The 11,745-nt window shown below is 48.8% G+C and overlaps 1 protein-coding gene across 1 annotated transcript; it reads left to right on the forward strand.

Moving 5' to 3' along the window:
* The first annotated feature begins 4,116 nt into the window (after positions 1-4,116).
* On the forward strand, positions 4,117-11,356 carry LOC148684007 (uncharacterized). Its single transcript, XM_088655496.1, has 2 exons — positions 4,117-4,275; positions 7,787-11,356. Exon 2 carries the CDS (start codon positions 7,837-7,839, stop codon positions 9,955-9,957), a length of 2,121 nt encoding a protein of 706 aa, XP_088511622.1. The 5' UTR covers positions 4,117-4,275; positions 7,787-7,836; the 3' UTR covers positions 9,958-11,356.
* Positions 11,357-11,745: the final 389 nt, after the last annotated feature.

Below are 11,745 nucleotides of genomic sequence, written 5' to 3' on the forward strand. Positions count from 1 at the left end.
TGCATATAAAAGTGAAGGGGGCACAGATTAAAACCAGGCATGCCAGGGCTACTGTTTTTGTTGTTGATTAACAACAATACTAGGGCTGCCGTTTTTAGTTGATTAATTGACATAAAGCTATTTTGATAGGCAAAAGAGCTGTCCTCTGTCCTGGTTTTAAAAATAACAGCATAGTCAGGAGCCACGACACCTTTCCATGATCACACACCCCAGTCATGCATGTTTGGCATAAACAGAAAAATGTCAATGTGCATGCGTAGAGCTCTTCCATGCTAGGGCAAATCCTGGCCTAATCCTGATTCTACACATGCAGGGACCATTCTTACATGTGCCAAACATGTGGCAGGGGGTTGCACTGTTAAGAGTGTTTGACTAGGACCTGGGAGAGCAGGGTTCAAATTCCCCATTTCAGCCATGTAGCTTGCTGGGTGACCTTGGTTCAGTCACCATCTCTTAGCCCAGGCATCCCCAAACTGTGGCCCTCCAGATGTTTTGGCCTACAACTCCCATGATCCCTAGCTAACAGGACCAGTGGTCAGGGATGATGGGAATTGTAGTCCAAAACATCTGGAGGGCCAAAGTTTGGGGATGTCTGTCTTAGCCTAACCTGCCTCACAGGGTTGTTGTGAGGGTGAAATCAGGAGGAGGACCATGTACACCACCTTGAGATCATAGGAAGAAAAAAAAAGTGGTATACAAATGCCATAAATAAATAAAAATTAATAGTTGCCAGGTACATTGGTTACAGGTGGTAGGGAATTAGCTCATAAGACTTTAAACATAAGGGGGCTCATCTGAACCCCCCCATGAAAGATGGAACGCCTCCTCTAAGATGAAACCTGCAATGAATGTGCATCTCTTTATTAAAAGAGATAAAAAAGCTATTTTCCCTCATTCATGCAAATAGATGTATGCTGGTTTACAGCCCAGAAGCAAGAGTTACTATGTTCAATGAGGCTTATTCCTAGGTTTGCTTTTAAAGGTTTCTAACTATAACCAATTAATCTGCTCACAGGCCAGTTCTATGCATTCCAAAATCTTTACTAGACCCAACCAAAATGTGAAATAGTGTGCAAGCTTTTGAGTTCCACAGAGCTGTTCATCGGGCTAGAGCAGGGGTAGGGAACGGAGAGCTGGACCAAACCTGATATCCTATGGTGTTCAAAGTTCAAATTATGGCAGCAAAGAAAGATCCTTTGCAACCCCAACTTGATCAACCCCTTTTTATTGCATTGCCATACAAACGCTAAATGTCAATGCAAATATCATACAATGCAACACAGAGAATCATAGAATTGCAGAGTTGGAAGGGACCCTGAGGGTCATTTAGTCCAACATCCTGCAACGCAGAAATCTCAACTAGTTAATACATAGAGAATCATAGAATTTTAGAGTTGGAACTGAAGTATATGTGAGTTCAAGCTGCTCCTTCGCTCAGGAGTCATGTGCAATACGGCTGGTCTTCCCACATGCCTGGCACTGGGCATTGTGGAAATGGCATGAGCGCCGTTCATGCGGGCCCCCGCAACTGGCGCAAGGTACCCCTGCACCTCTCTTCTTGGCCAAAATGCTTGGACGAGCCGGTGCGCAGTCTCGAGACCGCCTCATCTTCCTCACTGTCCACAATCTCCTCCGAGTGCACAGCCTCGGCCTTCTGGGCCATGGGTGGGGTGTGTGCTCTCCCCATCTTGTCGGCTGTCTCCGCCATAAGGGCCTTGTCTCAGGGAACTTGGAAGGTCAGGTCATTCATCGCAAAAAGGTGCCGCTGTAGCTCCTTGTCCCTCAGGCCGCACGTAAGGCGGTCACGGAGAATTACGTGAAGTTGCAGTGGTAGGCGGCCTGCCGCAAGGCCACAACAAAGGCCACTATGGATTCACCCGGGGCCTGGTCCCGTCTGTAGAAGGCATGCCGGCAGGCAATCTCCGATAGCTGAGGAGCGAAGTGTGTCCTCCATTATTGCGTCAAACGGCGTCTCGGTCAGCTGGGCCGGGGCTAATAGACTCTGGGCGATCTCGAACGTGGCAGGTCCACACACACTGAGCAGTGTGGCCTGCTTCAGTTCACGTCAGTCACCTGATTGGCCGCGAGGAAAAACTCCAGCCGTGTGGCATAGGAGTCCCATTTCGATGGGGCTCTGGGTGGCCATCAGGTCTGCTCTGTCTGCCTGGCGTTGTGGCTGCGGTTGGTTGGTGATTCCAGGTGGAAGAGGCGACCAGTCTTCAGCGGTGATTCAGCCGAGGAGACAGATCCCCAGCAGTTCACCCAAGGGAGTGATTCAGCTTAAAGGCTTTATGGAGATCTCAGGAACAGACTGGGGAAAATGTAACAACAACAACAACAACAACAACAACAACAACAACAACAACAACAACAAATTACTTATAGCCCAGGCCTCCCCAGCCACTCTGGGCAGCTCCCAACAGAATATTAAACAACTTTAAACAGCTTTAAAAAAAAAAAAAAAATAGTGCAGTGCAAGAGTTCAACTCTTAGCATAGTAAGGGAGGGCAACAAATGCAAACTACCTTGGTAAAAGGTAAATAAATAAAAGAAATAAATGATTCACGCTGATTTAGTAAAAAGCTATTTTACTGTAAAAAGTAAATCCAGAAATCAAAACTGAACGCTTTGAGAGGTTCTTGAAAATGTTTGTTTATATTGTCCTTTTTTTACTGCAAGAAATGTGCATAATTCAATTGACATTGTATTTGAAGTGGATAAGGAAGTTCCTGTACTGAGTTTTTGGCTTTACGAAGCCCATTAAAATCCCATCTGAAACAAACAAACACGATAAAACATAAAACATTAAAAACTTCCCTAAACAGGGCTGCCTTCAGATGTCTGAGAAGGCTCTGATTTATATACACTTCAGCCAGCCAGCCTCCCCCCCCCCCCCGACACCCACCAAATGCAGGTTTGGCTGGTTTGCACCATGCAGAGAATCGCAAGGCAAGGCTTCAGGAGCCTGGCCTGCATTGTGATGTGGACTCAAGCTCAGAGCAGGAGATGCTCAGGGATGTACAGAACAGGAATATTCCTGTGATTTCTCCATACAAACCTGTTAAAAATCTAGGCAGGTTAGTTCCGCAGCACAAAGCTGTGATGTAATGAATGAAGCCACAGGAAACATAGGATACCTGGTGCTCTGCAAGCGACCATGCAGCAACTTCCAGCCTAGTGATTCTCCAGCAAGGGATTCTGGGAATTGTAGTTTTGTGAGAAGTCTGCAGCCAAAAACCCTTGGTCAGCGCTGTCTATTCTGATGGGCTGTAACTCTTCAGGGTTGCAGAGCTGTTGCATATAGGAAGCAAGCAGCTATTATTATTTCAGTCTCTTCTTTTGCAATGGCTAAAAAGGACTTCCCGCTGCATACCGGTAGGAAAATTAAAATTAAAAAATGCAATTAATTGGAACCCATTCTTACAAATACTGTAATAGGTTAAGATCTGGTGAAGTACAATAACAACTTATAGTTTGGGGTCCCCCCCCCCATTCCTCCTTATTTCCCCATCTACACGGGTGCTGTTTCTCCTTTTTCTTTTTCTCTCTTTTATTTACTTCTCACCATGGTTAGTGCCCATATAATTATGTACTTTTTGAACATTCAATAAAGATTTTTTTAAATGCAATTAATACAGGTGAAATTCGGAACATTAGAATATCGTTGAAAAGTGCATTTATTTCAGTAACGCAACTTAAAAGGTGAAACCAATATATGAGATAGATGCATGACATGCAAAGCAAGATATGTCAAGCCTTTATTTGTTGTAATTGTAATTATTTGTCGTTAGGTGGGTCAATTATAAATGGAATGCAATGAATGAAATGTAATAGCGATGCTTATATTTTGTTTATTTTTGTATTATTGTAACTCTTTGTTTTATTACTGTGGAATTTCCAAAAGAAAGCATTTGTGAAAATAAAAATAAAAATAAAAAAATAAAAAGTTGCATTACTGAAATAAATGCACTTTTCGACAATACAGTATTCTAATTTTCCGAGTTTCACCTGTAAATGTAACGAATGATAAAATAGCCTGTTTCTTTAAGGGGAAATGTCAAAAAGGAAACTACAACTCCCAGAATGCTATTTTTTTAATCATTTCGTTTCCCAGGCTCCCTTGCAAAGGAAACGGACTCCAAAGAAGAAGCTGGCTATTTCCATCTCGGTTTGTGTGCTGATGGTTTTGGATCTCTTACTTTGAAAAAGTAACTTTCCCTTTTCTTTTTCGCTGCATTTATTCCGCAAGATGGGATGGATTTGAAACCGAGTTGGGTAAGTGCTATCGTGGGAATTCATGAACGGCGAATATTTTAGCGAAAGGTTAAATTCGGGAGGTGGGGGTGAAAAAATAACGGGTCTGTGTTGTTTATATGAATCACAATCCCGTTATGGTTAATGAGCCTTTTATTTTATCCATACGACCTTAATTGCAAAAAAAAATAAGGCATGGGTAGCAAAATACCTCGGGGAGGAGTTAAACCGTTCTGGAAGCTCGCCTCCAAAATGGTATTCACCATATTTGGGGAGGTTTTTCCAAATGTTGAATTTTGGATTCGTTTAATGCAAATAATAATAATGCCAGAATTATTTTGAGGCTGTGGTTTAGGGAGTCCATTGTGTATGAGTGTTTTGCTGTTTCCTTATAGATGGTCTCTTGTGTGCGCTGTTCATTTCCATTTTTGGGTGACGAGGCTTTTGTGCGTTCCATTTATTGGGTCCTCTTCCTTTTTTTTTTGCATTCTTTTTTATTGTAAAATAAACTTTATTAAACAAGAAGATTTCTTAAAATACACACAAAACAAGCATACAGTAGAAACATTCGAATGCTAAGGAAGGATGCAAGCAAGCAAGCTAGGCAGCCCAGAGGAGGATAGCTGCATTCAGCTGTACAAACTAACTTGAGAACAAAGGGAGGTGTTGGGCCACACTCCCAACTTACCTTTCAAGCCCCGTGATACCAATTTAAGTAGCCATGGCTTTCCCCCAAAGACTCCTGGGAGCTGTAGTTGCTGAAAGTTGATAGGAAGCCCGTGTTCCCCTCCCAAAGCTGCAATTTCCAGAGCTCCTTGGGAGACGGATTGTTAAACCGCCCTGGGTGGGAATTGTAGCTCAGCCGGGGGTATAGGGATCTCCAGCAACGCTCAGCATCCCTAAAAATCTACAGCAAGCATAGGCAACCTTGGCTCTCCAGACGTTTTGGAACTACAACTCCCATGATCCTAGCTAACAGGGCCAGTGGTAAGGGATCATGGGAGTTGTAGTTCCAAAACATCTGGATAGCCAAGGTTGCCTGTGCCTGATCTACAGCTCCCAGAATGTTGATTCAGTAGTCGCTGTCGGGACTGGAGAAAGGCAGGTAGCCATTGCTAAACTGAACGGGCTTGGTTAGGCATAGGATACCTCTGAATAACAACAATAACAACAACAACAACAACAACAATTCTTTTCTACCCTACCCATCTGGCTGGGTTTCCCCAGCCACTCTGGGCGGCTCCCAACAGAATAGAAAAACTCTATATTCCTATATTCTATATTCCTGAGTATAAGACTGCTTTTGACCCAGGAAAATCTTCTCAAAAGTCGGGGGTCGTCTTATACGCCCAGTTGTCTTATACGCCGGAATATACAGTAATCCAACATTTGTTGTTGTTGTTTAGTCGTTTAGTCATGTCCGACTCTTCGTGACCCCATGGACCATAGCACGCCAGGCACTCCTGTCTTCCACTGCCTCCCGCAGTTTGGTCAAACTCATGTTCGTAGCTTCGAGAGCACTGTCCAACCATCTCATCCTCTGTCGTCCCCTTCTCCTTGTGCCCTCAATCTTTCCCAACATCAGGGTCTTTTCCAGGGAGTCTTCTCTTCTCATGAGGTGGCCAAAGTATTGGAGCCTCAGCTTCACGATCTGTCCTTCCAGTGAGCACTCAGGGCTGATTTCTTATACGGCTAGTATATCCCAAACTCTATATTTTAACTGGAAAAGTTGGGGGTTGTCTTATACGCCCAGTCGTCTTATACGCCGGAATATACAGTAATCCAACATTAAAAAACATCAAACATTAAAAACTTCCCTAAACAGCTGTACCCAAACTGCCCTGGCACCCGCCAGATATTTTGGGACTGCAATTCCCATCAGCAACAGCCAGCAGGGGCAACAGCAGAGGATGATTGGAATTGTAGTCCAAAATGACTAGAAGGTGCCAGGCTGAGGAAAGATTGTTCTAGCCTTTACCCAACCTTTTAGGACCAACACGCCCTCTACCGAGCAGAAGTCAGATTGTTGTTTATTTCCTTGACAACTGGTGGGAGGGTGTTCCACAGGGCGGGTGCCACCACTGATAAGGCCCTCTGCCTAGTTCCCTGTAACCTCACCTCTGAGTTGCCAGGAGGCAAATGGTGATGTGTTTGTGTGTGTTTGCATGTGTCATTGCCCATGTCCTGCTTCTGGGGTTCCCAGTAAGAGCTTGTCCAGTGTGGGGAACTGGGTGCAAGACCATGTGGGCGCTTTGTTTGACCCCACAAGGATCTTTGCATAATCTTTATGTGTGAGATTGAGAGTTGCTACCTATTTGCAGGGTAACGTGAGGAGCTGTGAGTGTTGGAAGTCTCTGAGGAGACAGCACCACTGATTCTTCTTTTCCCCCAAAGTCCTGACTGCGACTGCTATTGCTTATTGAAATCAAAACAACAACAACAACAACAACTCAGAACAGGGGAAATATCAGCAGGTTTGGACACCCCCCCCCACAGTTTGTAAAAGTACATTAAAAAAGAAGCCTAAGGGGTGGGAAATAGCTCAGTAAGGATTGAGTGTGCTAAATGGCCACAGAATTCCAGCTCTATGATTCAATGAGAAAGGGAGAAAAACAAGTGAGAGGGGAAATGGAATGGAGCATAGAGAATGATGGCCTGTCTGGCTTGATTCACACACTGAAAAAGTGTGCTCCTAAACTGCAACATTTTGTTGTGGCTCCCACTGGTAATGTTAAATTTTGTCCTGCTCCCCCCAAGCAGAGATAGGTGTGCAAAACCTAACAGTGCAATCCTATACATATCTCCTTGGAAGTGAACCTTGCTGATTTAAAGTTGGTCTTACTCTTAGCTAAGTGAGAGTACAAGAGAAGAGAGTACAGTACTGGAGGTTTATGGTGCCTTACCTTCCGGGTGTCTGTTTTGCTTAAGGTTACGCAAACAGTGCATTTTGCAAGCAGGTTCATTAAAACAGGCACCACAGCCTCTGATCTCAGGTTCTTAAATAAATAAAGTTTTCCTTCACCTTCAGTCAACACACAGTTCTTCCTCTGCCCACAAACTGCAAAAAAAACCCCAAACATTTTTCTACCTGCCCCTCCGAATGCTGGTGGGGGCTGCATTCCAAAGGCTGGCACCACCGCGGGTAATAGATCCAGGCCGTTTGTCAAGTGCTTGATCACCTATCAAGCTCACTGGACAGAAGCACAGTAATAGTTGTATTTGTACTCAAAGGTAGCTAAGCTCGTTGCAGAAAGGAGAGCCCTACTAGATCAGAGCAATGGTCCATCAAATCAATTATCCTGTTTTTGGTGACGGTCAGATAGATGATTCCCAGGAAACCAACAAGCTGAGTGTGAGGGCAGCAAACCTCAGGCTCTGATCTGGAAGCCCTTCCCCCAAATTCCCGACGAGTGAGGACTCTGTATTTACCCTGTTGTGAGGGAATTGCATAGTGCAACTGCTTAGGAAGACTTTAATGTATTCTAATATTCATGAGCTGTGCTCATCTCTCTCTCTCTCTCCCTCCCTCCAGGAGGAATTGGGATTGTAGCTGAGGATGAGGAGAACCGTCCCCAGCAAGAAATGGATCGCCGTCAGCAGAAGTTTCAGGGAACACGCTCTCTGTCCACAGGGGAAGCTTGCTTTTCGAGAGTGTCCTGCAAGGAGGAGCTCCGGGAGAAGAACAGCCAAGCCAAGTGGGAGAACTTGCCGTGGCTGGAAAGCAGCTTGGACCATCGTGGAGACCGTGACCAGGAGGAAGCCTCTGAGAGCAGCTCCGTGGTCTTCATTGAGGAGCAAGGAGATGTTGGTTGTGTGTCTGATTTAGAGGATGTTGAGGAGCCCTCTGCCCAGGTGGAGGAAGTCATAGGGGAGATTGGGGAAGACACAGAGGCTTTTGTTTATCCAGAGGGGTCTCTGCCGGGCGATGAGTTTGCTGCAGAAGAATCTGAGCAAAGAGTTTACCGCAGAGAAAGTCGCAATGAAGCCCAACTGGTCCTGTGTCCAGAGGCAGCTCTGGGAAGGGAGGATTCTGAGGAGGAAACTGGGGCCATTGGTTATGAGGGTGCATCCTCTCTTGGGGTTGAATCTGAGATGACCCTTGAAGCTGAGGGGTCCAATGGGGAGGAGTCCGAAGAGATCCCTTGCTGGGAAGCAGCTCACCTGGGGGGAGTGGACCTTGCGGGGCAATCGGAGGCCGTCGTTTACCAGGAGGGTTCTCTGGCTAGGGAGGGATCCAGTGGCGAGGAGCAGGAAGAAATCCACTCTCAGCAGGGCTCTCTTTCTGGGAACGGCTCCGACGAGGAGGCATTCAGCAGCTGGGCTGTCCCGGTGCAGGCGCTGGTAGCGGAGCAGCGGCCTTCCAAGCCTCGCCACATCTGCAGCGAGTGCGGCCGCAGCTTGGCCAGCCACTCTGCCCTTGTCCGCCACTGCCTTATCCACACTGGAGAGCTCCCGTACGCTTGCACAGAGTGTGGGCGGCGCTTCCGGCAGTCCTCGGCCCTGGTCCGCCACCTTCGGGCCCACCGGGGCGAGCGCCCATACGTCTGCGGTGAGTGTGGCAAAGCCTTTGGCGTCCGCTCTGCCCTCGTCCGCCACCAGCGGGCCCTGCACACGAGCGAGAGGCCCTACGTGTGCGGGGAGTGCGGCAAGGCCTACGCCGACCTCTCCGTCCTGACCAAACACCAGCTGATCCACGTCAACGGGCGGCCGTTTTCCTGCCCTGACTGCGGCCAGGCGTTTGGGCACCGCACCACCTTGAACCAGCACCGGCGCATCCACACTGAGGAGCGGCCGTACCGCTGCGGCGAGTGCGGCCAGACCTTCCGGCAGAACTCAGCCCTGGCCAACCACCGCCAGGTCCACTCGGGGCAGCGGCCCTTCTCCTGCCAGTACTGCGGCAAAGCCTTCGCCGGCCGGCCCACCCTCGTCCAGCACCTCCGGACGCATACGGGGGAGAAGCCGTACAGCTGCCCTGACTGCGGCCGCCAGTTCAGCACCAGCTCCAACCTCCTGCAGCACCGCAGGAACCACCTGGGGGAGCGCCCTTTCGCCTGCTCGCTGTGCGGCCGCCGCTTTGCCCGCCGGCCCGACCTGGCCCGCCACTACGTCACCCACGCCGAAGGCAGCGTGCGGCCCCACCGCTGCGGGGAGTGCGGGAAGCGCTTTGTGGACCTGGCCGACCTGGAGCAGCATGGGGCCACGCACCGCGGCGAGCGGCCCTACGTCTGCAGCTTCTGCGGCAAGTCCTTCGCCGAGGCTGCCACGCTGGCGCGGCACCGCCGATCGCACCTCCCCACGGCTCAGCAGGCCTACAAGTGCGAGGTGTGTGGGCAGACCTTCGGGCAGAGCTCCGACCTGCTGGCCCACGGGCGGGTGCACAGCGGCGAGCGACCCTACGCCTGCGGGGACTGTGGCAAGGCCTTCGGGCGCAGCTCCAACCTGTCGCGCCACCGGCGGGTGCACACCCACGAGCGCCCCTACGTCTGTGGGGACTGTGGGAAGAGCTACACCCAAAGCACGCACCTCATGGAGCACCAGAGGCTGCACACGGGCGAGAGGCCCTACGAGTGCGTGGACTGTGGGCGCTGCTTCGGCAAGAAAGGGCACTTGGACTCTCACCGGCGGGTGCATCGCCTGTTGCCTGGATCTCCCAGAGGGGCTGATGGGGTGCAAGCCGATTCGGGGAGCCCGGAGGGCGTATGAAGGAATCCTGCAGGGGTGGGAAGTTGTGGGTTGTGGGTGGGGACAAGGAGTCAGAGCAAGGCTAATAGATCTGAGAATGGCTTATGATTCATTAGATTTCTATACTGCCTTTCATCTGAAGGTCATAGTTCAGATGGTAGAGCATACGACTCTTAATCCCAGGGTTGTGAGTTCAAGCCTCTTGTTTCCTGCATTGCGGGGGTTTGGATTCAATGACCTCCAGGGTTTCCTTCCATGATTCTATGATCACAGGGGCGGTTTACAATATGAAAACACAAGAATACGTACCATAAAAAACAAACGAAGACAGTAACCCCATTGCACAGTTATTAGCCCTGCCTGAATGCCACAGCGATCTCCTAAGAATAAAGAGCATGTGCAGAATTCCTGGAGGGGCTTCCCAAAGTGTGTGGCTGCATCACCACAACCAACTCCCGTGTGTTCCTGGCCAGAGGCAGGCAGCTGTGAACTCTCTATACTTTTCGTGATTTTGTGGGGTGGGGAAGGGTGCTTTTCAATTGCCTGATGTTAAACGTATGCTCGGTAGAGGGCGTCTTGGTCATAAAAGGTTGGGTAAAGGCTAGAACAATCTTTCCTCAACCTGGCAGCTTCTAGGCGTTTTGGACTACAATTCCAATCGTCCTCTGCTGTTGCCCCTGCTGGCTGTTGCTGATGGGAATTGCAGTCCCAAAACATCTGGAGGGTGCCAGGGCAGTTTGGGTAAAGGTGGGTTACAATGCAGGGGTTAAGGGGGTGTATCCTGTCTGACTCAGAGACGGCCCAGTGAGGTTAATGGACACTACTAACTTAAGACCCATTTCAGTGGGTCTGCACCGTGTAGAACCAAGCCTTGGATACAACCCTAAATTCCCAGCACACGAGATCTTGCCTATATCTTCATTGCAGATTTGGGATTTGCACACAGAAGTCTTGGGCTTGTGGGCCCTAACTGCTATTGAATTCCACTGCAAGGCCACCCTGCTGGGTTCACCTCCTCTCTCCTTCCTTTCTGACCTCTTCAGCCCCATGTTGCCCTTTCGAAATGCAGAGAGAAACCAAAGTTTCTGTCTTCCGCCACTGCTTATTGAGATGTTTTAAGTATTGTCCTCCTATCCTCGTGTCAGAATGCCAGGGACCCCCTTAGAAATTGGAATCCAGGTTCTGTCCCAAGGAGGTTAACTCTGGAAAAAAACAAGTTTCAAATTGGACTGTGTGTAATGTTCTCTACCTCGTACCCCTGGAGCTGATAACACTTTTGCTTTGGTTCTGCAGATAACATCAAATAATCTTGTTTATGTATTCAATAAGAGGTTGAGAATGTCTGTGCAAACATGTGTGAGAGTTTTTTTTCTTTTTTGTTTGAAGAAATCAGCTAAAAAATATATTTGAGAAACACGAATCCTGAGTTTGGCTGTGCAATTTTATCACGAGCCTTTAGGGCAGAGGTTTTCAACTTTTTTGAGTCCACAGCTCCCTTGACCAACTGCCTTCTTTCTATGACACCCCTGTGGGGCTCAGGAGCCCAGTTATGCCCCCACTGCCTGTAGAGCTGGCAGCCTTTCACCCTTTTTCAAACACCCTCCCCATGGAGTGTTCCCTCAGCCTCCTCCCCTCTCCTTGGTCTCTGAGCTGCCCCCCTTGTCCCAAGGAGAGGCGCCTCCTCACACTGTCCCACAGGGGCCTGGGAAGTACTCCCTGGCCAGCCCTAGAGGTGCCATTCGCCTGGGGAGCTTGTAGCCAGGGCTGCGGCATCAAACAGCCATGCAAGCCTTTGGGAGATGTGAGAGG

The sequence above is a fragment of the Zootoca vivipara genome, chromosome 12 (assembly GCF_965207765.1).
Source record: "Zootoca vivipara chromosome 12, rZooViv2.hap1.1, whole genome shotgun sequence".
Classification (NCBI taxonomy): domain Eukaryota; kingdom Metazoa; phylum Chordata; class Lepidosauria; order Squamata; family Lacertidae; genus Zootoca; species Zootoca vivipara.